The sequence below is a fragment of the Neophocaena asiaeorientalis genome, unplaced genomic scaffold (genome assembly GCF_003031525.2).
Source record: "Neophocaena asiaeorientalis asiaeorientalis breed wild unplaced genomic scaffold, Neophocaena_asiaeorientalis_V1.1 scaffold72, whole genome shotgun sequence".
NCBI lineage: Eukaryota > Metazoa > Chordata > Mammalia > Artiodactyla > Phocoenidae > Neophocaena > Neophocaena asiaeorientalis.
The window spans coordinates 2,111,468-2,136,227 of record NW_020185336.1 but is presented as its reverse complement, the minus strand read 5'-3'; the positions used below and the strand labels follow the sequence as shown (position 1 = coordinate 2,136,227).

General features: G+C 38.5%; 1 protein-coding gene and 1 pseudogene across 7 annotated transcripts in view; one reads left to right on the top strand and one right to left on the bottom strand.

Moving 5' to 3' along the window:
• Positions 1-24,760, bottom strand: part of COBLL1 (cordon-bleu WH2 repeat protein like 1) — a 159,770-nt gene that overhangs the window by 58,643 nt on the left and 76,367 nt on the right. For 6 of the 7 annotated variants that reach the window (XM_024735915.1, XM_024735913.1, XM_024735914.1 and 3 more), the window contains one exon: positions 3,850-4,038. In XM_024735915.1, the coding sequence (XP_024591683.1) occupies positions 3,850-4,038 (189 nt within the window). Of the gene's footprint in view, positions 1-3,849; positions 4,039-24,760 lie in introns of those variants that run through there. The other variant, XM_024735919.1, reaches the window with a different exon arrangement.
• Positions 16,022-16,689, top strand: LOC112393592 (hypoxanthine-guanine phosphoribosyltransferase pseudogene; annotated as a pseudogene).

Below are 24,760 nucleotides of genomic sequence, written 5' to 3'. Positions count from 1 at the left end.
TAATACTATCAAAATAAATATAAGATACAAAGACTATTTGGACAAATTAAGAAGAGATGGTCTCAAAAAATTAAATTAGAGATCCTTCACAGTAACATATGGAACTCTGATTTAGCTAAGAAAACCTTATGCCCTTAAACTTATTTAAAATGATTCTTCTGTAGTCCCCCACTAAATTCCTGTATCATTTTGTTGAAAATGTTCCTATTCCATTTATGGTAACAAAGCCCAGAAGAAATTTAAGTTATCTATATCATGGGTCTTCACATAGGTAGCTAACATTTTTCAGAAATAGAATAAATGTTTCTATTTGTACATTTTTGTTTTTGTTGTTATTGTTAAACGTTGGTTTTTGGTTTTGTTTTTTTAAATAATGGGGCAGCAGTTGCTGCAACCTTCAAGATACCCCAAATCACACTCTTAAGAAATCCTGAACCGCCTTCTAAAATATCTGGAATCACTCCTGAGATATCCAGAATCACACTCCTAAAATATTCCAAATCACACAACCACTTGTAATTATAAACATTTAATATTAAAAAAAAATTAGTCATTGTGTCTACAACTTGAGTCATTCCTGAGTGATAAAACTATTAGGAACAAAGTCTCAAAATCAAACCCCCTAGTAAAAACACTGATATAAAACAAATTCTACTCTCAGAAAAGTTTTTCAGCCCCAAAATTTAAAGTTTTGTTTAAATTTTTCAAACAAAATTTAAAAAGCAATCAGAATTTGGGGCATTCTTGCCTTACTCTCTACCTGAGGAAATATATTTAAGAGATTCTGGGAAAGCTACTGGGACCCATCCAATTGCCTCTTCAAGACACACCATTTAAGTTGCTACCTCCATCAACGTATAAGATTTAGGGAGACAATATGCTGAATTTACTAAATGGTAAATACTACACTGCAAGAAACTGTAAAAAAAAGAAAAAGAAAGAAAGAAAAAAGAAACTGTGCTAAGCACCAAGAAGAAAAGTCATGATACCTGCATGGATCTTATGGTTTATTTAAGAAGATAAGATACACATATAAATTATAGCATAGGACAATGTATGATTGTCCTATCAATGGTATAAAGTATCAGAAGAGTTTGGAAGTCAGAGGTAATAGTTCATTCTGGGGAGATCAGGGAGCCTTTAAATCAAAAGTGTCACTTGAGCTACATTAACTGGATAAAATGTGGCTGGTAAGGTACTCAAGATGGAATAGCTTTCCAAAAAAAGTGTGGTGGTGGAAAAAGTAGAGTATCTGTAGTATCAAAGAGTCATGCGGCTGAAGCTTAAGCTATTTAAAGGGGAGTAGGGAAGGAAAGACTGCTTAACTCCAGAGGAGAAGAGAAGAAGGTGGCCCAGTGTCCAGGCTTGTTAGCTTGGACTTCCTTACTTTGTTGAATTGCCATCCCTGCAGTCTTTTATCAAAGCGAGTGCCACAAACAGAGGGATGTTTTAGTCAGATTAACCTGAGGGTGGGGAATGAATGGAGAGTGCCCAGGGTTAAGGAAAACAGTTCTCAAAAGAGAATGGTGGAAGTCACTATGTGCCAGGCACTGATAAGTATTTCATTTAATCCCAACAACAATTCAGTTATAAAACATTTTTTATAGATAAGAAAACTGAAGCAATTCAACAACAGTTGGTGGCCCAGAAACAAAAAGCTGACTGATGGAAAATTACTCCAGTTTAGGAACCTGGAAGGCAAACATGCTAGAAGGTCAAAAGGATGGGGAAAATCTAGGATCCTTGTAAGTACCAATGTGGTAGAAATGACTGATGCAGAATCCAAGTCAAATATGAAGAAAAATGCAGCAACAGGAAGAGAAATCATCAATTAGACTTCATAAGGAGGATGAAGAACAAATCCAATTAAGAAAGAGAAAGTGGGTAAGCTAGACTCAAAAAAGTTGTGTCAAAGAGGGAACCTAAGATCTCAGTATTGGATCAGCTTCAAAGTGGTAAGATACCACGGTCCAGGTGGACAGGGGATGTACACTATGGATGTATTTTCCCAGAGTCAAGGAAACAGAAGAAAAGTTAGCTCAGGGTAGCATGTGGAAAAGTTTAAAGTAATTATGATGGGTGACAGGATAGAGGGGAAACCCATGATTCTAATACTGAAGTCCCTGAGGTTTAAAAACAAACAAACAAACAAAAGAACCCAGAAGGCTGATAGTAGAGAAGATGGCAATATAAACAGATGACTGGTATATTCAAGATGAAATTTTGAGGAGTACTGATAATGAAACCATTGTTACCTGTCAACATCAGTGAAGAACAAGGAAAAAATACTGACTTTTAAAAAAATTACCTTGAATTCAGGGAACATAAGAGGAATTGCCTTTATTACCCCAGCCACATCCATTACCATTATTATTTTAAAACCAGGGTAATGGTGTGATTTCAAGGATTGAAGATGACGCGATGGCCACTGTGTCTAACTTACAAGATGCTTTCCTCCCTCAGAAGAGGCAAAACCCACCTGCATCTAAGGTGGACGCCCACCAAGGTCAGTCACAGGGTTCTCAACCTCCTAAATATGGTTCAATGGGTCATCTCCAAAACTACTTCCAATACCAAATAAATGGCAAAGTGCAACTGACTTAAATTTAATGAGAATTTAATACACAATACTATGTATTGTTTGCTAATGCTGAACTTTTTTATTTTCATGAACTTTCAATAATTCATAAAGTTGTACATAATCTTAAGAATAAATCTCAAGATTAAGGTTATCTTGAATAAATTTCACCTAGGTAAAACCACATTGCAAAAATGCAGTACTCAATATGTTGCCTGCTTATTCTTTCGTTCTACACACACATACATACATACACATGCAATACTAAGGTCAAAATAGCTTAAATTTCTAAATCAGGACTCTGGATAACAAACGGGTAGTTGAAGGTGAAAGGTGGAACAAGACCCAGTATACAACTTATGTAACTTTCCACTTCAAAATGAAATGGAAAATTACGCTTGGCTTTATTCCATTTTTCCAATTTTTATTCAGGTATTAAAAATATCAGTCTCCTGGGCTCCCCTGGTGGCGCAGTGGTTGAGAGTCCACCTGCCAATGCAAGGGACACGGGTTCATGCCCCAGTCCGGGAAGATCCCACATGCCGCGGAGCGGCTGGGCCTGTGAGCCATGGCTGCTGAGCCTGCGCGTCCGGAGCCTGTGCTCCGCAACGGGAGAGGCCACAAGAGTGAGAGGCCCGCGTACCGGCGGGGGCGGGGGGAATCAGTCTCCTAAATCACATATTCCCTTCTCGCTGGATTCAAGTTTAATTCTATGTTTCTATTAAATTTATCCACATTTTAAATAACTTTATTAAATCATTCAATGATGTGAAAAATCCTGCTAGTTTTACAGATTTATCTGTTTTGATAAATAAAAGAGTATTACCTTTTAAGAGTAGTTAATAACTTCTGCAAAGTCAAATTTGGAGAAGCGGCTTAAAAGAGAAAGAATAATTTGGAAGGGAAGGGAAAGAGTTTTCTTATGGGTCCCTGGCTTACTTTGTAAGTTTGAATTAGAAGATCAATAAAACTGATGACTGTTCCTCTGGAAAAGGCTATTAAAAAAAAATTTTTTTTAATGACTAACAAAATGTAAAATAGTTCCAAATTCCAAGAGTCACTTCACTGGGGTTGTGGAATTCACAGATTTGATATTTAAAGCATTGTTATAAAAATTTTAATACCTCTTAGCATTTACTTTTTTAATAGATAAGTAAACTGAGTGATGAATAAAGTATCTGCCAAAGAAAAAAATCAAGAAGTCTACAACAGAGGGTTTCAATTACAGAAGAAGAAAGGGAAGTCCTGGTATTTCCTTCACTCCATCGTACCTGCCATGAACAGTAGTAGATTTGATAATATCCCCAGGTAGAACGACCAAGAGTTCAATATCTTTATCTATCATGTTTTCTTTCTGTTCCATGATAAAAGCAGAAGATTCTACAGAATCATCAACTGAAGAGGCATCAAGGTATTTGGTTTCAGCTGGAGGAAGCGGTGCCTTGGCTTTTGGTTTTCTCCTAAAACAAAAACAAAACAGAGAATAAAATATACGTATTTTAAAAATAATTTGCTAATAGGATCTCATTTAATAAAAACACAAAATGTGTGTATGTATGTTTTTCACACCTAGGGGAAAAAATGCACTAAAATGTTAACTGTTAGCTTACTAGGGATAATGGAATTAAGTAAACTTTTCTTCTGCCTTTTAAAAATCAGCATATTTGTTTGTTTTCAACAATATGCTTGAATTACTTGGCAATACAAAGAAACATGGTAACAAAAGAGATCTGAGGGCTTCCCTGGTGGCGCAGTGGTTGCGAGTCCGCCTGCCGATGCAGGGGACACGGGTTCATGCCCCGGTCCGGAAAGATCCCACGTGCCGCGGAGCGGCTGGGCCCGTGAGCCATGGCTGCTGAGCCTGCGCATCCGGAGCCTGTGCTCCACAACGGGAGAGGCCACAACAGTGAGAGGCCCACATACCGCAAAAAAAAAAAAAAAAAAAGAGATCTGATATCAGCCTTCATTAAATTCAATTAATGTGTGTTCACTACAGTGAAGCAGAAGTACTGCATTTTCTTTGGTGGAACAAATTATAAAAATTCCTACTGTCCTAGGATGGAAATCAGTATCTCATTTCCACACCTCCTAATAGCTCTTACCTTTGTGCCTCTCATTCTATTTTTTCCAATCTAGTGTATTCTGCCTCTCTATCCAGATTAAACTCTACCTATGCTTCAAAATCTAGCTGAAAACACCCTCCTGTCACCCCCTATATCAAGTGTCTCCCTATAAGACACATACAACAGATTCCACAAATGTAACATTTTTCCCATTTTTTTCCCCTGGGTACCAGTTTCATCTCTCTGCCTACGTTTATTACTCCCTGTAAGAAAGAAGCATGCTGTATTTCCCACTGTGCTTAGCAATGAACAGTGAACTGTGATTGGTTATTTGATAAAGTATATTTCTATTTTAATAAAAAATGTTACAAATAATTATTCTAATAAATATGTCTCAGTGCCACTTACTAGGACAACCCCTTAACTGATTTATAACAGAAACAGTAGTAGACATTCTACACATAGCCAATTCAATGCTTTGATGATTCCTAGGCAAAAATAAAAACCATGCAAAATAAAAGGCCTTCTTTGTAAGTAAATACGTAACATCCAGCCATTAAGTATTTTCAAAATTTAAGGTCTTACAAATCCAAGCACGTTTGTGCACTCAGCATCATGAAAAAACAGAAACAAGGTTCCTACATTAATTTTCTAAAATAATAGGCCTTAGTTTTTAGGAGTATAACTGCAAAGTTATATTACACTTTAGAAAAGATTTCTTTTACAATAGTGACAAAAATGAATTTTTAGAAGTGTTTCAATAAATATAACAAGTTTATAAAATCTATATGAAGAAAAACGTTATCCAATTTCCAAATGTTTTTAATCTGCCCAAATTGACTACTCATCTATTCAACAAACATTTATCCTGTAACAGACAACCATGTAGCAGATTCAGCTAAACACTGGGGATGTAAAGACAGTAAGACCCAGTTCTCCTTCCCCAAAAGGACTGAAAGATATATACAAAATTAGAATAAACTTTGATGATTGTTCTGATACAGGTATGCAGATGGTACAGCTGCAGCTCATAGGAAGAGAAACTTTCCTAGGAATCCAGAAATGTTTGACAAGATGGGAAACATGAGTTGGGTTTGGGGGAATGAATAGAAACTCACAGGAAAAGACAAGAAATAATTGATATTTTAGGCAAAGGAAAGCAAATCAAGCCATGAAAGAAAGTAGTACCTCTCAGAATTGAAGAGTTTGGTAAAATTCCACAGAAAAGTCAAAGGAGAAGAGAAATCCAGTGAATCTATGAAAAAGCTTTTATAAATTAAGAGAATTCAGCAAGGTGGCTTGGCACAAAATGATACATGCCAGCATCAATAGCCTACGTAAACATAAGCAAAACCTAGTCAAAGTATAATGAAAGAAAACACTTCTTTTACAGTAGCAACCAAAATTAATTTTAAAAAATTATTACAATAAATACAACAAGAATTTTGCAAAATGTATATGAAGAAAATCTTAAATGCCAAATAGTCAGCTTGGATCTCCTCTCCCTTAGACTCCAGATTTATAAATTCAATGCCTACTTGACATCTGGACTCAGATGACTAACTGGAATCTCCAGCTAAACTTCCAGTTCCTCTTCCCATCTCCTCCAAACCAAACGTTTTCCTCTCCAAGTCTTCCCATCTCAGTAAATCTCAATTCTTTTTTTTTTGGCAGTACGTGGGCCTCTCACTGTTGTGGCCTCTCCCATTGCAGAGCACAGGCTCCGGACGCGCAGGCTCAGCAGCCATGGCTCACGGGTCCAGCCGCTCTGTGGCATGTGGGATCTTCCCGGACCGGGGCACGAACCCGTGTCCCCTGCATCGGCAGGCTGACTCTCAACCACTGCGCCACCAGGGAAGCCCTAGTAAATCTCAATTCTTTCGGTTGCTTGGGCCAAAAATCTCTCTCACACACATACAATCCAATCCCTTGACAAATTCTGCCAGCTCTATATTATAAATAGACCCAGAATCCATCAACAACCTTGATTACCAAACACCTCTGTTCAAGCTGCTAAGTGGTCTTCCTGCTCCCAACCTTGTCACTTTACACTTTATTCTCAACATAGCAGCTGGAGTGATCCTCTTAAAATGTTAAGTTTGACCACAGAACTTCCTTTCCCACCCTCCGACGGCTTCCGACCTCAGCGAAAATAAGATCTGGAGTTTGACAATCTGTCGTCCCTTACTTCTAGCCTCTCCAAGCTCCCCTGTCCCACTTTCGCCCTAGGCTCACTGCACTCCCATCCTATGACTCTTGCCTTTTCCTTGAACACACTTAGGACAATTCCTACTCAGGTTCCCCTGCAGAGTCTGTTCCTGACCTTAAGATTAACACCTCTATTTCTCTGCCTTACTTTTGTCTGAGGGCTTGTCAGGGCAACTAACATACTTTTTTATCCTGTCTCCTTCCATTAGAGTAGTTAATCCCATGAGTATAGGTTCTTGTCTCCACTGCCTGGTGTCACACATATTTGCTAATGTATAAAATCTCTAGAATAATGTCGGCCACATGGCAGGCACTCATATTTACTGAATGAATGCATTCAGTGAATACTTCCCACAAAGATGAGGTACCTAAGCACGTAATTGGGAAGGAAAAAAGGTCTTACCACCAAGGTACTCAGAATTAGCTGTGTTAGGTTTTAGAAACTGATTATGTTTTATTTTTAAGAAGATGAGTGTTGAAAACTATGCACTGGACTTATTAGCAAGGAATAACTGGGAACCTTAGGGCTTTAAAAGAGTTTCACGAGGAAGGTCAGAAGACAAGCCCAGCCACCACGCGCAGGTAGGTAAAGCATCAAGAACAACCTTGCCCACAAAATGGACTTGGCTTTCAAGAGAAGTGGTACCATAGAAGGTCTGATAGGCACCTCCTGCTGCTACCATCACCTCCTCATCCCCTGCTTTCATCATTGAAGGCACCTTCCCATCTCCAAGTTTTGCTCCCCCAAGTCACCGTTTGAATGCCCTCCCCACTCTCTCTGCCTTTACCTGTATTATCTATCCTTCGAGGTTCATATTGAATCACAATTCCTGTCTATTGCACACTGCAATGAACTCTAACAGTTTTAATGTTCTTATATGTATGACTGTCTTATTTCCTAAGGTACTTTGAGTCTTATAATGAAAATCCATCTTATAAGTTTATTTATTTATTTATGGCTGCATTTGGGTCTTCGTTGCTGTGCGTGGGCTTTCTCTAGTTGTGGCGAGCGGGGGCTACTCTGCGTTGCGGTGCACAGGCTTCTCACTGTGGTGGCTTCCCTTGTTGCGGAGCACAGGCTCTAGGCACACGGGCCTAGAGTAGTTGTGGCACACAGGCTCAATAGTTGTGGTTCGTGGGCTCTAGAGCTCAGGCTCAGTAGTTGTGGCGCACGGGCTTAGTTGCTCCGCGGCATGTGGGATCTTCCCGGACCAGGGCTCAAACCCGTGTCCCCTGCATTGGCAAGCGGGTTCTTAACCACTGTGCCACCAGGGAAGTCCCAAAAACCCATCTTAAATTACTAAAGGTAAACCAACTTAAAAAAAGGAAAGCAGAACAAAGCACTTGTTGAAATATTACTTACATGGAACTTCTATTAAGAACATCTTAGTGTTCTCTATTATTATAATAAAGCATTTGTCACCTTTGGTCCTGAAAATTGGAAAGCATATTGGGAATCAAACCAAGATCCTTCCACAATGAATTAGAAATCCAACAGGGAAGATGCAATATGTAAGTAATCAAACAACATATACAAAGCAAAAAAACGAAGTGTCATAAAACAGATGGGTAACCTTGAAGACTCAGAGCAAGCTAAAATGAGCTCTGTGAGGACGTGAAGGCAGGTATTAAGGTAACTTCAAAGAAAAAAGGGACTCAGTTCTTGAAAGAATAGTAGTATTCAGGAGGAAGAGCCTGTAGGATCATTTATATGTTGGTTCCCGACTGCGATCCATTTACATTAAATTCAGGAATGTGTCTATGCAGTTAAAGTTTGTTCACTACATGGTATAGTCTAGTGAAAAGAACACCAGGCAGAGGCCTGGATTTGGCCTGAATCCTAAGTAGATTTAAGACTTGGTAACTTACTTGATCTCTTACTCACCAGCAAAAGTCTTAAAATACCTTTTACCTACTCACATCTCTCCCAATGTTTTACATTTCTTAGTTGAGATGCTTGGAAACGATAACAAAATTAAATTAAATGTCCCCCAAAGCCAAAAGTACAGTGAAAATAATCAAAGCTTTTAACATAATCTAAGCATAGGAAATTTTGGTAAAGCAGAGTAATACATCAACATGCAATAACAACTGTAGTTTACGGCTTAGACGAATGCTAGTTTTCATTAATATATTAAAAATGCACTAACTGCCATTGAAGTCCCCCCACCCTTTTAAATGGGAATGATGTTTGGGCCAGTTTCCTGCTCAAAGGATTTCCACATAAGCTCCTCAGAGGCCACTACCTTCAACAGTTACAGCAACAAATTTTACACAAGGGTGGTGGAGAGAAGGTTATACTGAAAAGATATTTGAGATAGAAACCTTTTCTGTGTCAACACAAAAATTCACTAATCAAGCCCTAAAAATAACAAGCCACAGTAAATTATCGTTTAGGTTAAAGCATCGTTTTATTCATGAAAATATCTCAATATTATATTCAACGTTCATAATGAAAATTAAGGTACGATTCCACGTTATGCAATAACTGATCTTGAAAATAGCCAAACTTAATTTTAACAGAGAATTCAAATTACCGTTTGACTGGTATCCTGCTACCACTACTGACTGATTTTTTTATCACTTGATCTGCAAAGCACTTCAAAATCATGTGTCCACTGTAAACATCACTCCATCCCTGTCAATGTTAATATCCTTAAAATAAATGAAAAGGAATAAAAGAGACGCTCAGCAAAACAACAGAAATCTACTCAAATACCTCTACTTTGTTTGAAAGAAAGAAATCTTTCAATTGTATATGACATATATCAATACTTGCATCCTTAATAAGCTACAAGTCCAATGGGCTCTCATCTGTTTGCTTTATTTATATAGTATCCTCATAGATTCAGAGAAATACTATACAAAAATACAGCTTTGATATTAAAGACAAAATAAAAGAATGGAATTATAAGTTTTAAAACAATAGGTTTTTAAAGTATCACATTCTAATGACCAAAAAGAAATTTAACAGCCACCCTGTCTCAGTACAGAGGGCTATCAAACATTAGATGCATTATGGTAAGTGTTGACAAGACAGTCCTTCGAAGTACAGTATCTGGCAATGTTTTGATGGTTCCTACCTTACGCATTTCAAGTATAAAGTGGAGGTCAGTTCTTCAAAACAATTTCTTAGTGTGTCTCTCTGGGTTTAATGAAACAAGAGAAGATTATATTAAACAAAAATCTGTCCCAATGGTGGGCATAACATTGTGCTATGTGCTTGAGGGAATGCAATTAAGAACAAAAGGTCCCTTTTCTTGATGAGCCTTATATCTAATAAAAGTAAATATATCTAAGTGGCTTTAAAAGATAAGCAGTGGGGGCTTCCCTGGTGGCGCAGTGGTTGAGAGTCCGCCTGCCGATGCAGGGGACGCGGGTTTGTGCCCCGGTCTGGGAGGATCCCACATGCCGCGGAGCGGCTGGGCCCGTGAGCCATGGCCGCTGAGCCTGTGCATCCGGAGCCTGTGCTCTGCAACGGGAGAGGCCACAGCAGTGAGAGGCCCGCGTACCGCAAAAAAAAAAAAAAAAAAAAAAAAAAAAAAGATAAGCAGTGACAAAAGGCAACAAGGGGAGTCCCAAGGCATTATATGACTCTTAACAGACATTTCTCTTGTCAAGGTCACCAATCATCTATGTGTGTTCAAATCTAATAGATAATTATACATCTCATCTCACATTGAGTAAGTGCCTAAATTCCAATATGGACACACTTCACAGCTGCTCAAGCCCTCTGCTTGGGATTCTCTTCCCTTGGCTTTGTGTGACAATACAACCTACTGTTTTCCTCCTTCTTTACTGCCACTCCTCAGTCTCAATGCCCTTATCTCTTTGTCTGATTTCTAAGTGTCGAGGCCACCCCAAGGCTCCTTGTCTGCCCCCTTCTCTTCTCTTCTACAACCCTCAGCCCCAAGTAATTTCATGAAATTCCATGGCTTTAAATACCATCCGCAAGTTGATAACTCTCAAATTCACATCTCCAACCCTGACCTGTTTATTGAGTTCTGACTTATATGCCCAATAATCTCATGGTCTTTGCCATTTGAATGTCCCATAGGTATCTCAGAATCAAAACTCTTGAGTCTCCTCTCTACCCCCAATTCTCATCCAAGCGTCCCCCCAGTCCCCCCCATCCCTGGGAATGGCTCCACACTAACCACCTTGTTAACTCAAGCAAAAATTCTAGGCATATTTTAATTCCTCTCTATGCCTATCTCCTATTTCCAATTCATTTTCAAGTCTTGTGAGCTTTTAGCTCTAAAACACATCCTGAACCTGTATACTTTTCACCAGTTCCTCTGCTACCACCCTGGCAATTAAGCTATCAGCTCTTGATTGGACTGCTCCAACAGCCTCCTGACTTGTTTCCCCACTTTCGGCTCTTGTCCCTTAAAATGTATTATTCTCTGCAGTAGTCAAGAGTGATCTTTTTTTTTTTAATATATTTATTTTTACTTATTTATTTTTGGCTGCACTGGGTCTTCAGTGCTGTGCGCGGGCTTTCTCTAGTTGTCACAACCGGGGGCTACTCTTCATTGTGGTGCACGGGCTTCTCATTGCAGTGGCTTCTCTTGTTGCAGAGCACGGGCTCTAGGCACGCAGGCTCTAGTAGTTGTGGTGCGTGGGCTCAGCAGTTGTGGTTCACGGGCTCTAGAGCGCAGGCTCAGAAGTTGTAGTGCACGGGCTTAGTTGCTCCGCGGCACGTGGGATCTTCCTGGAGCAGGGCTTGAACCCCTGTCTCCTGCACTAGCAGGCAGATTCTTATCCACTGAGCCACCAGAGAAGCCCAAGAGTGATCTTTTAAATATGTAAATCAGACCACATCACATCTCTGACCCTTCACTGGTCTCCCAATACATCGAGAATAAAACCAAATTCCTGTTCTTGGTTTGCAAAGCCCTAGATGAGCCAGCCTGGTGGTTCTCAAAGTGTGATTTCAGAGCACCACCTGGGACCTTGTTAGAAATGCAAATTCTCAGGCCCTACCCCGGACCTAAATAATCAGAAACACAGAGGGTAAAGGCCTGCAATGCACCTTCGACAAAACTCTCCAAGAGCTTCTGATGCATGCTAACATCTAAGAAATCACTGAGCCAGCCCCTGCCAACCTCCCTTCTATTTACTCAGTTGCAACTCCCTATGTAATTCACACTGGCCTTCTTTCCCTTCCTTCACATCTGAGGGACTTGCAGAGCTGCTCCCTCTGCCCCAAACGTTTTCACCACAGAATTTCAAACTGCCTGCTCCTTCAGCTCATCCAGACAGCAGATCAAATGTGTCCTCCTTGTATAGTGGTTCTCCGACCACTGAAAAGCGGGGGGGGGCCAACGCCTAGCCCCACCCATCTCAGCCCACACTTCACCCAGTGGTGCTCAAATTTGGCTACACAATGGACTCACCTGAGGACTTTCATAAAATGCTGAGGTTCAGGCCCCACACCCGGAAATTCTGATTTACTGGCTATGGGAATTTTAAAATCTCCCCAAGCAATTCTAAAGTGCAGCCAAGTTTGAGAACCACTAGTCTAGTACAACGCCTGACAGATAGTAGGTATTCAATGAGAGTTGATGATTTACTTTCCTAAGAACTTTGTAATGTCTGAAACACTGCCAGAAGGTTGTTACTTAGGTCAATCAAGTTCGTGTAAATTCAGGAAGTTCTCAGAATCGCTCAATGTAACAATCTTAAAAGTAGTCCCAAAGTATAATAATAACTTTTCCAAATTTAAATTCCCATTATATATATATTTTTTACATCCCAACTTAGCTTTATATGGTTAGCATTTTTACAAACATCGCATTGCTTTTTTAAAATTTTATTTCTCTCTTTATAAGCAGGTTCTTATTAATCTATTTTATACATATTAGTGTGTATATGTCAACCCAAATCTCCCAATTCATCCCACCCTGCCCCCCGCTTCCCCCCTTGTTGTCCATACGTTTGTTCTCTACATCTGTCTCTATTTCTGCCTTGCAAACCAGTTCAACTGTATCATTTTTCTAGATTCCACATATATGTGTTAATATACGATATCTGTTTTTCTCTTTCTGACTTATTTCACTCTGTATGGCAGTCTCTAGGTCCATCAACATTTCTACAAATGACCCAATTGTGTTCCTTTTTATGGCTGAGTAATATTCCATTAAATATATGTACCATTTCTTTTTTATTCATTCATCTTTTGATGGGCATTTACGTTGCTTCCATGACCTGGCTATTGTAAATAGTGCTGCAATGAACATTGGGGTGCATGTGTCTTTTTGAATTATGGCCTTCTCTGGGTATATGCCCAGTAGTGGGATTACTGGGTCATATTTTTAGTTTTTTAAGGAATCTCCGTACTGTTCTCCATAGTGGCTGTACCAATTTACATTCCCACCAACAGTGCAAGAGGGTTTACTTTTCTCCACACCCTCTCCAGCATTTGTTGTTTGTAGATTTTCTGATAATGCCCATTCTAACCAGTGTGAGTTGATACCTCATTGTAGTTTTGATCTGCATTTCTCTAATAATTAGTGATGCTGAGCATCTTTTCATGTGCTTCTTGGTCATCTGTATGTCTTCTTTGGAGAAATGTCTGTTTAGATCTTCTGCCCATTTTTTGATTGAGTTGTTTTTTTTTTTAATATTGAGCTGCATGAGATGTTAATATATTTTGGAGATTAATCCTTTGTCCGTTGATTCGTTTGCAAATACCTTCTCCCATTCTGAGGGTTGTCTTTTTGTCTTGTTTATAATTTCCTTTGCTGTGCAAAAGCTTTCAAGTTTCATTAGGTCCTGTTTGTTTATTTTTGTTTTTATTTCCATTACTCTAGGAAGTGGGTCAAAAAAGATCTTGTTGTGATTTATGTCAAAGAGTGTTCTTCGTATGTTTTCCTCTAAGAGTTTTATAGTGTCCAGACTCACACTTAGGTCTCTAATCCATTTTGAGCTTATTTTTGTGTATGGTGTTAGGGAGTGTTCTAATTTCATTCTTTTACATGTAGCTGTCCAGTTTTCCCAGCACCACTTATTGAAGAGGCTGTCTTTTCTCCATTGTATATCCTTGCTTCCTTTGTCATAGATTATTTGACTATAGGTGCATGGGTTTGTCTCTGGACTTTCTATCCTGTTCCATGGAACTATATTTCTATTTTTGTGCCAGTACCATATTGTCTTGATTACTGGAGCTTTGTAGTAGAGTCTGAAGTCAGGGAGTCTGATTCCTCTAGCTCCGTTTTTTTCCCTCAAGACTGCTTTGGCTACTCAGGGTCTCTTGGGTCTCCATACAAATTTTAAGATTTTTTGTTCTAGTTCTGTAAAAAATGCTACTGGTAATTTGATAGGGATTGCATTGAATCTGTAGATTGCTTTGGATAGTATAGTCATTTTCACAATATTGATTCTTCCAATCCAAGAACATGGTATATCTCTCCATCTGTTTGTGTCATCTTTGATTTCTTTCATCAGTGTCTTATAGTTTTCTGAGTACCGGTCTTTTACCTCCTTAGGTAGGTTTATTCCTAGGTATTTTATTCTTTTTGTTGCAACGGTGAATGGGATTGTTTTCTTAATTTCTTTCTGATCTTTTGCTGTTAGTGTATAGGAATGCAAGAGATTTCAGTGCATTAATTTTGTATCCTGCAACTTTACCAAACTCATTGATTAGCTCTAATAGTTTTCTGGTGGCATCTTTAGGATTATCTATGTAAAATATCATGTCACCTGCAAACAGTAACAGTTTTACTTCTTCTTTTCTAATTTGGATTCCTTTTTCTTCTCTGATTGCCGTGGCTAGGACTTCCAAAACTATGTTAAATAACAGTGGTGAGAGTGGACATCCTTGTCCTCTTCCTGATCTTAAATGCTTTCAGTTTTTCACCTTTGAGAACGATGTTGGCTGTGGGTTTGTCATATATGGCCTTTATTATGTCGAGGTAGGTTCCCTCTATGCCCACTTTCTGGAGTTTTTATCATAAATGGGTGCTGAACTTTGTCAGAAGCTTTTTCTGCATCTATTGAGATGATCACATGGGTTTTATTCTTCAATTTGTTAATATTGTGTATCACATTTGGATTCTGCTTGCTAGTATTTTGTTGAGGATTTTTGCATCTATATTCATCACTGATATTGATCTGTAATTTTCTTTTTTTGCAATATCTTTGTCTAGTTTTGGTATCAGGGTGATGGTGGCCTCGTAGAATGAGTTTGGAAGTGTTCCTTCCTCCGCAATTTTTTGGAAAAGTTTGAGAAGGATGGGTGTTAGCCCTTCTCTAAATGTTTGATAGAATTCACCTGTGAAGCCATCTGGTCCTGGACTTTTGTTTGTTGGAAGATTTTTAATCACAGTTTCAATTTCATTACTTGTGATTGGTCTGTTCATATTTTCTATTTCTTCCTGGTTCAGTCTTGGAATGTTATACCTTTCTAAGAATTTGTCCATTTCTTCTATACTGTCCAATTTATTGGTATAGAGTTTCTTGTAGTAGTCTCTTACAATGTTTTCTATTTCTGTGGTGTCCTTTGTAACTTCTCCTCTTTCATTTCTAATTTTATTGATTTGAGTCCTCTCTCTCTTTTTCTTGATGAATCTGTCTAATGGTTTATCAATTTTGTTTATCTTCTCAAAGAACCAGCTTTTAGTTTTATTAATCTTTGCTATTGTTTTCTTTGTTTCTATTTCATTTATTTCTGCTCTGATCTTCATGATTTCTTTCCTTCTACTAACGTTGGGTTTTGTTCTTCTTTCTCTAGTTCCTTTAGGTGTAAGGTTAGATTGTTTGAGATTTTTCGTGTTTCTTGAGGTAGGCTTGTATTGCTATAAACTTCCCTCTTAGAACTGCTTTTGCTGCATTCCATGGGTTTTGGATCATCGTGTTTTCATTGTCATTTGTCTCCAGGTATTTTTTGATTTCCTCTTTGATTTCTTCAGTGATCTCTTGGTTATACAGTAACTTACTGTTTAGCCTCCATGTGTTTATGTTTTTTACCATTTTTCCCCTGTAATTGATTTCTAATCTCACAGCATTGTGGTTGGAAAAGATGCCTGATAGGATTTCAATTTTCATAAATATACCAAGGCTTGATTTGTGACCCAAGATGTGATCCTGGGCTTTCCCGCGTGGTGCCGCCTCCTGCTTGGCCCTGCTGTTGGCTTCCTCCTCCCCAGTCTTCCCTCAGCCCGCACACCAGCCAGCTCCGTTATGGTGGCCCACAGCCCCAGCATCGTGATTAGTGATGATGAACCAGGTTATGACCTAGATTTATTTTGTATACCTAATCATTATGCTGAGGATTTGGAAAAGGTGTTTATTCCTCATGGACTAATTATGGACAGGACCAAATGGCTGGCTCAAGATGTGATGAAGGAGATGGGAGGCCATCACATTGTGGCCCTCTGTGTGCTCAAGGGGGGCTATAAATTCTTTGCTGACCTGCTGGATTACATCAAAGCACTAAACAGAAATAGTGATAGATCTATACCTATAACTGTAGATTTTATCAGACTGAAGAGCTACTGTAATGACCAGTCAACAGGTGACATAAAAGTAATTGGTGAAGATGATCTCTCAACTTTCACTGGAAAGAATGTCTTGATTGTTGAAGATACAATTGACACTGGCAAAACAACGCAAACCTTGCTTTCCTTGGTCAAGCAGCATAATCCAAAGCTGGTCAAGGTTGCAAGCTTGCTGGTGAAAAGGACCCCTCAAAGTGTTGGATATAGACCAGACTTTGCTGGATTTGAAATTCCAGACAAGTTTGTTGTAGGATATGCCCTTGACTATAATGAACACTTCAGGGATTTGAATCATGTTTGTGTCATTAGCAAAACTGGAAAAGCAAAATACAAAGCCTAAGATGAGAGTTCAAGTTGAGTTTGGAAACATCTGTAGTCCCATTGAAATCACCAGGAAAATGATCAGATGTTCTAGTTCTGTGGCCAGCTGCTTAGTAGAGCTTATTGCATGTATCTTCTAAGAATTTTATCCGTTTTGTATTTTAGAAAGGCCAGTTGCTGCATTCCTGAACTCTTTATTTGCACTAGGAGCCTGTAGACTATCAGTTCCCTTTGGGTGGATTGTTGTTTGACGTGTGAATGAAAATCTCTTAAACCACACCACTACTGGATGAAAATATTGAAATTGTACCTGTAAGAAACATTGACAGAGAAGAATATATTCGTTTTTTAATTGGTATTTTAATTTTTATATATTCAGGAAAGAACAGAAGTGACTGAATATTGTTAATTAAACCACTGTGTGTTTAGAAAAAAGGCAGTCAGTTTCATATCAGTGACAGCATTGAGAGGTATCATTATGTTGGATAAACCATATGTCCTGGAGTTATTTTAGTAGGTTTCAGTAGTATTAACTGTATTTTCCCACTTGTTCAGATTATTTCTGGCAAATCTTTGTCAACAGTTCCTTTTAAATACTGGTAAATAAGTTCTAAAAACCTACCACTTTTTGAAGTCTTCAATGTAAAAATCCTTAAATAAAGGCTGTCTCTTTAAAAGAAAAAAAAGAAAGATGTGATCTCTCCTGGAGACTGTTCCGTGTGCATTTGAGAAGAAAGTGCAATCTGCTGTTTTTGGATGGAATGTCCTATAAATATCAATTAAATCTATCTGGTCTATTGTGTCATTTAAAGCTTGTGCTTCCTTATTAATTTTCTGTCTGGAGGATCTGTGCATTGGTGTGAGGTGTTAAAGTCCCCCACTATTATTGTGTTACTGTCAATTTCCTCTTTTAGAGCTGTTAGCATTTGCCTTATGTATTGAGGTGCTCCTATATTAGGTGCATATATATTTATAATTGTTATTTCTTCTTCTTGAATTGATCACTTGATCATTATATAGTGTCCTTTGTCTCTTGTAACGTTCTTTATTTTAAAGTCTATTTTATCTGATATGAGTATTGCTACTCCAGCTTTCTTTTGATTTCCATTTTCATGGCCTATCTTTTTCCATCCCCTCACTTTCAGTCTATATGTGTCCCAAGGTCTGAAGTGGGTCTCTTGTAGATAGCATATATAGCAGTCTTGTTTTTGTATACATTCAACCAGCCTGTGTCTTTCGGTTGGAGCATTTAATCCATTCACGTTTAAGGTAATTATCGATACATATGTTCCTACTACCATTTTCTTAATTGTTTTGGGTTTGTTTTTGTAGGTCCTTTTCTTCTCTTGTGTTTCCCACTTAGAGAATTTCCTTTAGCATTTGTTGTAGAGCTGGTTTGGTGGTGCTGAATTCTCTTAGCTTTTGTTTGTCTGTAAAGCTTTTGATTTCTCCATCAAATCTGAATGAGATCCTTGCTGGGTAGAATAATCTTGGTTGTAGATTCTTCCCTTTCATCACTTTAAATATATCATGCCACTCCCTTCTGGTTTGTAAAATTTCTGCTGAGAAATCAGTTGTTAATGTTATGGGAGTTCCCTTGTATGTTATTTGTCGTTTTTCCCTTGCTAGTTTTAATAATTTTTCTTTGTCTTTAATTTTTGTCAATTTGATTACTACATGTCTCGGCATGTTTCTCCTTGGGCGCAGGCGTCCCGCGCCCAAGTAAAGTAAAACTTTAATCTGCTTGTCTGCTGATGGGTGGGCCTGAGTTCTCTCCCTATTGGTTGTTTGGCCTGAGGCGACCCAGCACTGGAGGCTACAGTCCCCTGCCTGGGACTCTCTGTGCTTCCTGGACTTGGGTGGCTATTTCCTTTCCCATGTTAGGGAAGTTTTCAACTATAATCTCTTCAAATATTTTCTCAGGTCCTTTCTCTCTCTGTCTTCTCTTTCTGGGACCCCTATAATGTGAATGTTGGTGTGCTTAATGTTGTTCCAGAGGTCTCTTAGGCTGTCTTCATTTCTTTTCATTCTTTTTTCTGTTCCATGGCAGTGAACTCCACCATTCTGTCTTCCAGGTCACTTATCCATTCTTCTGCCTCAGTTATTCAGCTATTGATTCCTTCTAGTGTATTTTTCATTTCAGTTATTGTATTGTTCATCTCTGAACAATTAATTCTTCTAGGTCTTTGTTAAACATTTCTTGCATCTTCTCAATCTTTGCCTCCATTCTTTTACCAAGGTCCTGGATCATCTCCACTATCATTATTCTGAATTATTTTTCTGGAAGGTTGCATATCTCCACTTCATTTAGTTGTTTTTCTGTGGTTTTATCTTGTTCCTTCATCTGCTACATAGCCTTCTGCCTTTTCATTTTGTCTGTTTTTCTGTGAATGTAGTTTTTGTTCCACAGGCTGCAGGATTGTAGGTCTTCTTGCTTCTGCTGTCTGTCCTCTGGTGGATGAGGTTATCTAAGAGGCTTGTGCAAGTTTCCTGATGGGACGGACTGGTGGTGGGTAGAGCTGGGTGTTGCTCTGGTGCCCAGAGCTCAGTAAAACTTTAATCTGCTTGTCTGCTGATGGGTGGGCCTGAGTTCTCTCCCTATTGGTTGTTTGGCCTGAGGCGACCCAGCACTGGAGGCTACAGGCTCTTTGGTGAGGCTAACGGCAGACTCTGGGAGGGCTCACGCCAAGCAATACTTCCCAGAACTTCTGCTGCCAGTGTCCTTGTGCCCAGCTCCCACCTCTGCAGGAGACCCTCCAACACTAACAGGTAGGTCTGGTTCAGTCTCCTATGGGGTCACTGCTCCTTCCCCTGGGTCCTGATGCACACACTACTTTGTGTGTGCCCTCCAAGAATAGAGTCTCTGTTTCCCTCAGTCCTGTCAAAGTCCTGCAAACTAATCCCACTAGCCTTCAAGTGGTGATTCTCTGGGAACTCCTCCTCCCATTGCCAGACCCGCAGGTTGGGAAGCCTGATGTGGGGCTCAGAACCTTCACTCCAGGGGGTGAACTTCTGTGGTATAATTGTTCTCCAGTTTGTGAGTCACCCACTCAGAGGTTACGGGATTTGATTTTACTGTGATTGCGCCCCTCCTACAGTCTCATTGCAGCTTCTCCTTTGTCTTTGGATATAGGGTATCTTTTTTGGTGAGTTCCAGTGTCTTCCTGTGGATGATTGTTCAGCAGTTAGCTGTGATTCTGGTGCTCTCACAAGAGGGAGTGAGTGCATGTCCTTCTATTCCGCCATCTTGAGCCACCCCATTATATTTTTGCTTCCTGTTCTCTAAGAAGGAAGGTCCTTATGGAAGGAAGGAAAACATAAATTTCTCTTGATATTTTTCACTGAGTTATAATTTATACACAGAAAAATGTACAAATATAAGTGAATACATTTTCACATATACACACTCAAGGAAACCCCACACAAATATATAGAGTAGGAAAGTGTATCTATACATTAAAAATTAAATATTAAATTTCTCATATCTGTCCCATAAATGTTGCTGCAATTTCAGCTTGTCTCAGGGTTTTCCTAAATATCTTATGTGGGAAGTTTATTTTATGCACAGTTAAGAAAGTCAAACATCAACAAGAAGAGAGATGAGAAAAGCCTTCAGTAGAAAAGGGCGTATCAACGGAGGAGATAAAAACTTCATCAAAACAAATAAGCAAAGTTGAAAAACAGGCTTGAAAGCAATGTAAACAATGAGTCACAAGACAGTCAGCCATATTATTGGGCACCCACTGTGTTCTCAGTGCTATAGAAAGAATCTGGGTAGATTAAAGAAATACCACATGAGGTCCTCTAATACCAGTAGCTTAAAAATGAAATTAGTCCAACCAAACAATTTCAAAGATATCCTAAATGGACCCTACAAAAACTAACTTAACTGAATGCCTATCTAGTTCCAGGAACTGTACAAGTGTTTTACATAGATAATCCCTTAACAAGTGTTATCCTTTTTAAAAAAAATTAGTATCTTATTAAATTCTTAAACATTTATAGAGATTAGCAAGTAATTTTTCTCCAAAACAAACTGAAACTTCAAAACCATGACCCAGTGCTCACTTGATGCCCCATTCACGCTGTGCATAGGCTTCTGCTCAGTAGGTAATACATGTCAGTAGCAACTGGGCTCAGCATCATCTACTGAAAGCTTCCTTTGAACTTCATATTTGTTGCCTTGCAGGCAATGTACTGATATATGGAAAAGTTAGTGCCGTTTATGGAAGTTAGTCTGAAAAGGTAAATAAAAAATGTGCTTGACACTACAATTTAAAAATTTAAAAATGATTAAAAAAACATGGGGAGAGAGGACTATGCCAAACTTTTTGGGCTTCTTTTTTCTTTGCCATATAAAAATTAAGTATAAAAAGCCCTATAAAGTTATATTTCCACTTTTTCAAAAGAGGTTAAATACTTATGAAATTTAAGATGAAAAAATCATCCACAATTGACTTTACTTATTATGTTCTCTGAAACAACAAAATAGTAGATGTAAAAAAAGAAATTTTCTTCTCTAAAAGGAAGTTAAAATGTTCTTAGTTTGCAACCTAGATGTCCTTCAGTAGGCCAATGGACAAATAAACTATGGTACGTTCAGACAATGGAATATCATCCCATTATTTCCATTTTTTCCACTAAAAAAGAAATGAGGAGCCTTAATTTCATATTACTAAATGCAAGGAGCCGGTCTGAAAAGGCTGCATATTGTATAATTCCAACTATATTACATTCTGGAAAAGGCAAAAATATGGAGAAAATAAAAAAGACGAGTGGTTGCCAGGAGTTGTGGGGAGAGATGACCAGGTGGAGCACAGAGCATTTTTAGAGCAATGAAAATACCCTACATGATACTATAAAGATGAATACATGTCATTATGTTTTTGTCAAAACCTGTAGAATGTACATCAAGAGTGATTACTAATGTAAACTATAGACTTCAGGTGATTATGATGTGTCAGTGTAGGTTCAGTTGTGACAGCTGTACCACTCTGGTGAGGAATACTGACAATGGGGGAGGCTGTGCATGTGTGGGGACAGGGGTCTATGGGAAACCTGTACCTTCTGCTAAGCTTTGCTGTGAACCTAAAACTGCTCTAAAAACACTGTCTTAAAAAAAAAAAGTGTTCTCAGTTGGAATGTTTTTTCAATTTTCAAAAGCACGCTAGGTAAGGAACTGAAATGTGGATGTTATAGCTATTAAAATATATGCACATATGCATGTTAAACAGTGGGAATGTATATGTCAGCCAAGCAAGCACACTGGTAGATTAACCAACCATAAAATGACAGCAGAAGTTGCTTTTAAGTCACAATCTCAGTAATCTACTCTCAAATATGTACTTTGGTAAATACTAAACAGCATTTAGTCATCAGTCTCTGTTAAAGTTTTAAATCTATGTTGAGGAGTAGTGTGTGTTGGCATAAACCATATTCAAAGGCATAACATTCACTGCATACTGATAAAGAAAAGTCCTTGGAATGGATTTTCCAAGTTAAGTTTCCTAGCTACAAGTTTTGTCAAACACTGGCTAGAAAAACTACTTGGAAATAGTGTCTCACAGTTTAGAAATATTAAAAGCTAAAGTAGCACCTTATACAAAAATTAACCTAAAGTTGATCTAAATGTAGAACATAAAATTATAAAATGTTTAGATCAAAATGTAGGAGAAAATCCTGGGGCCTAAGGCTTAGGCAAATGAATCTCAGACATGACATCAAAGACACAATCCAAAAGATTTTTAAAATATCAAGAAACTAAACTTCATCAAAAAGTAAAATCTTTTGCTCTGTGAAAGACCCAGTTATGAAGATAAAAAGACAAGCCACAGACTGGGAGAAAATATTTGTAAGTCACATAGCCAACAAAAAGACTTATAATCCAGAATATAGACAGAGCTCTCGAAACGTGATAGTAAGAAAACAAAGAATCCAATCATAAAATGGGCAAAGGTTTGAACACTTTACCAAAGAGGATGTGAGAAAGAGGCACATGAAAAGATTCTCAACATTATTATCCATTTAGGGAAATGCAAATTAAAGCTATGATGAAATACCACTATGCACCTAAATTAAAACTACTGAAAATATCAAGTACAGACAAGAATGTGGAGAAACTAGATCTCTCATAGGTGACTTGAACAAGGTGAGTGCAAAATGGCACAGCCACTTCGGGAAATGGTTTGGCAGCGTAATATGAAGCTACATACTCATACCATATGACCCAGGAATCTATTCCTAGGTATTTACGTGAGAGAAACAAAAACTTAGTTTGCATAAAACCTGTATGTCAATGTTTATTGCAGCTCTCCTCATAACAAACCCAAACAGGGAACAGCCCAAATGTACTCCAACGTGAGAATGAATAAACAAACTGTGATGCATCCATACAATGGAATACTACTCAGCAATAAAAAAGCAAGCCTTGATACACTCAGCATCTTGGATAATCTCAAGGGCATTATGCTGAGTGAAAAAGCCAGTCTCTAAAGGTTACATACCGTGTGGTTCTATTTATGTGAGTCCCAAAGTGACAGGCTTATGGTCATAGAAAACAGATCACTGGCTGCCAGGATTGGAGGCAAGGTGTAACTATTAACAGTAACATAAGGGGGCTTCCCTGGTGGCACAGTGGTTAAGAACCTGCCTGCCAATCCAGGGGACACGGGTTTGAGCCCTGGTCCCAGAAGATCCCACATGCCATGGAGCAACTAAGCCCATGCACCACAACTACTGAGCCTGCGCTCCAGAGCCCGTGAGCCACAACTACTGAGCCCGCGAGCCACAACTACTGAGCCCACGTGCCACAACTACTGAAGCCCTCGTGCCTAGAGCCCGTGCTCCGCATCAAGAAAAGCCACTGCAATGAGAAGCCCATGCACCACAACGAAGAGGAGCCCCCGCTCGCCGCAACTAGAGAAAGCCCACGTGCAGCAGTGAAGACCCAACACAGCCAAAAATAAAATAAATAAATAATTTTTTTTTTTTTTTTAAAAAGTAACGTGAGGGAGTTCCTTTATGGTGGCACAACAGTTCTGTATTCTGATTGTGGAATGTCACGCGAATCCATACATGTAATAAAATTTCATAGAATTATAAATCAAGACAAATTTTTAAAAATAATAAAGAATGCATGTAAAAGCTGATGAAATCTAAATAAGGTCTGTACTTAAGTTAATAGTATTGTACCAAAGTCACTTCCCTGGTTTTGATAATGTACTATGGTTATGTCAGACATTATTATTGGGGAAAGCTTGGAGGAAGGCAGAGGGAAACCTCTGCACTATTTCTGCAATTTCTTCCAAGTCAAACTATTTAAAAGTAAAACACAATAAAAATATTTCTAAGGTAGTGATTCTCAAAATTCAATGAGCTATGGAACTTGTTTCTAATACAGATCTGCTTGGGTGGCCCCATGTTGTACCTTTTTAAATAGAATCTGCATATGGGGTCCAGGTGATACATACTAGTGGTCCAGCACATTACAGTTTGAGACCCACTGGACTAAAATAAAGGCAAAGGTATTAGAATGATGATCTCCACCAATGATTTCCATCAATATGTATTGTTCTATTTAATGGCTAATAATAAAGAAGTCCTACCTACACAGAACCTCATTCACAGGCTATCTTACTGAGCCAAGAGGTTCTCATTTATAGACTCAGTGAAAGACATACAAATGATCTATTTTAAAAACACAAATACCATTATTCATAACACAAATCTGTTATATCAATACAGAAGTGAAAATGCTGATATTGTAAAAAAAACATGTTATTAAAACAAAGGCATGTAGGGAAAACATATTCTCAATAAGAAAAAAGGTCACATTTTTAAATGTCTATAAAAGGTCCTTACCTATGCTTCTAGGTAAAATCACTATTGTTGGCAAACTACACACACGTATATAAGCATTAAAGCATTTGATCTAAAAGTTTCTTTTGTTGGAAAATAAAACGTTAAAAGATCAACCTAGACATTACTTCATATACAACAAAATAAGAATTAAAACCCAAGAATTCTGCCAAGACTTCCTTCAATTATTCCCTCACTAAGTGGCACAACTTTCAAACCCTGGACCCATGGTT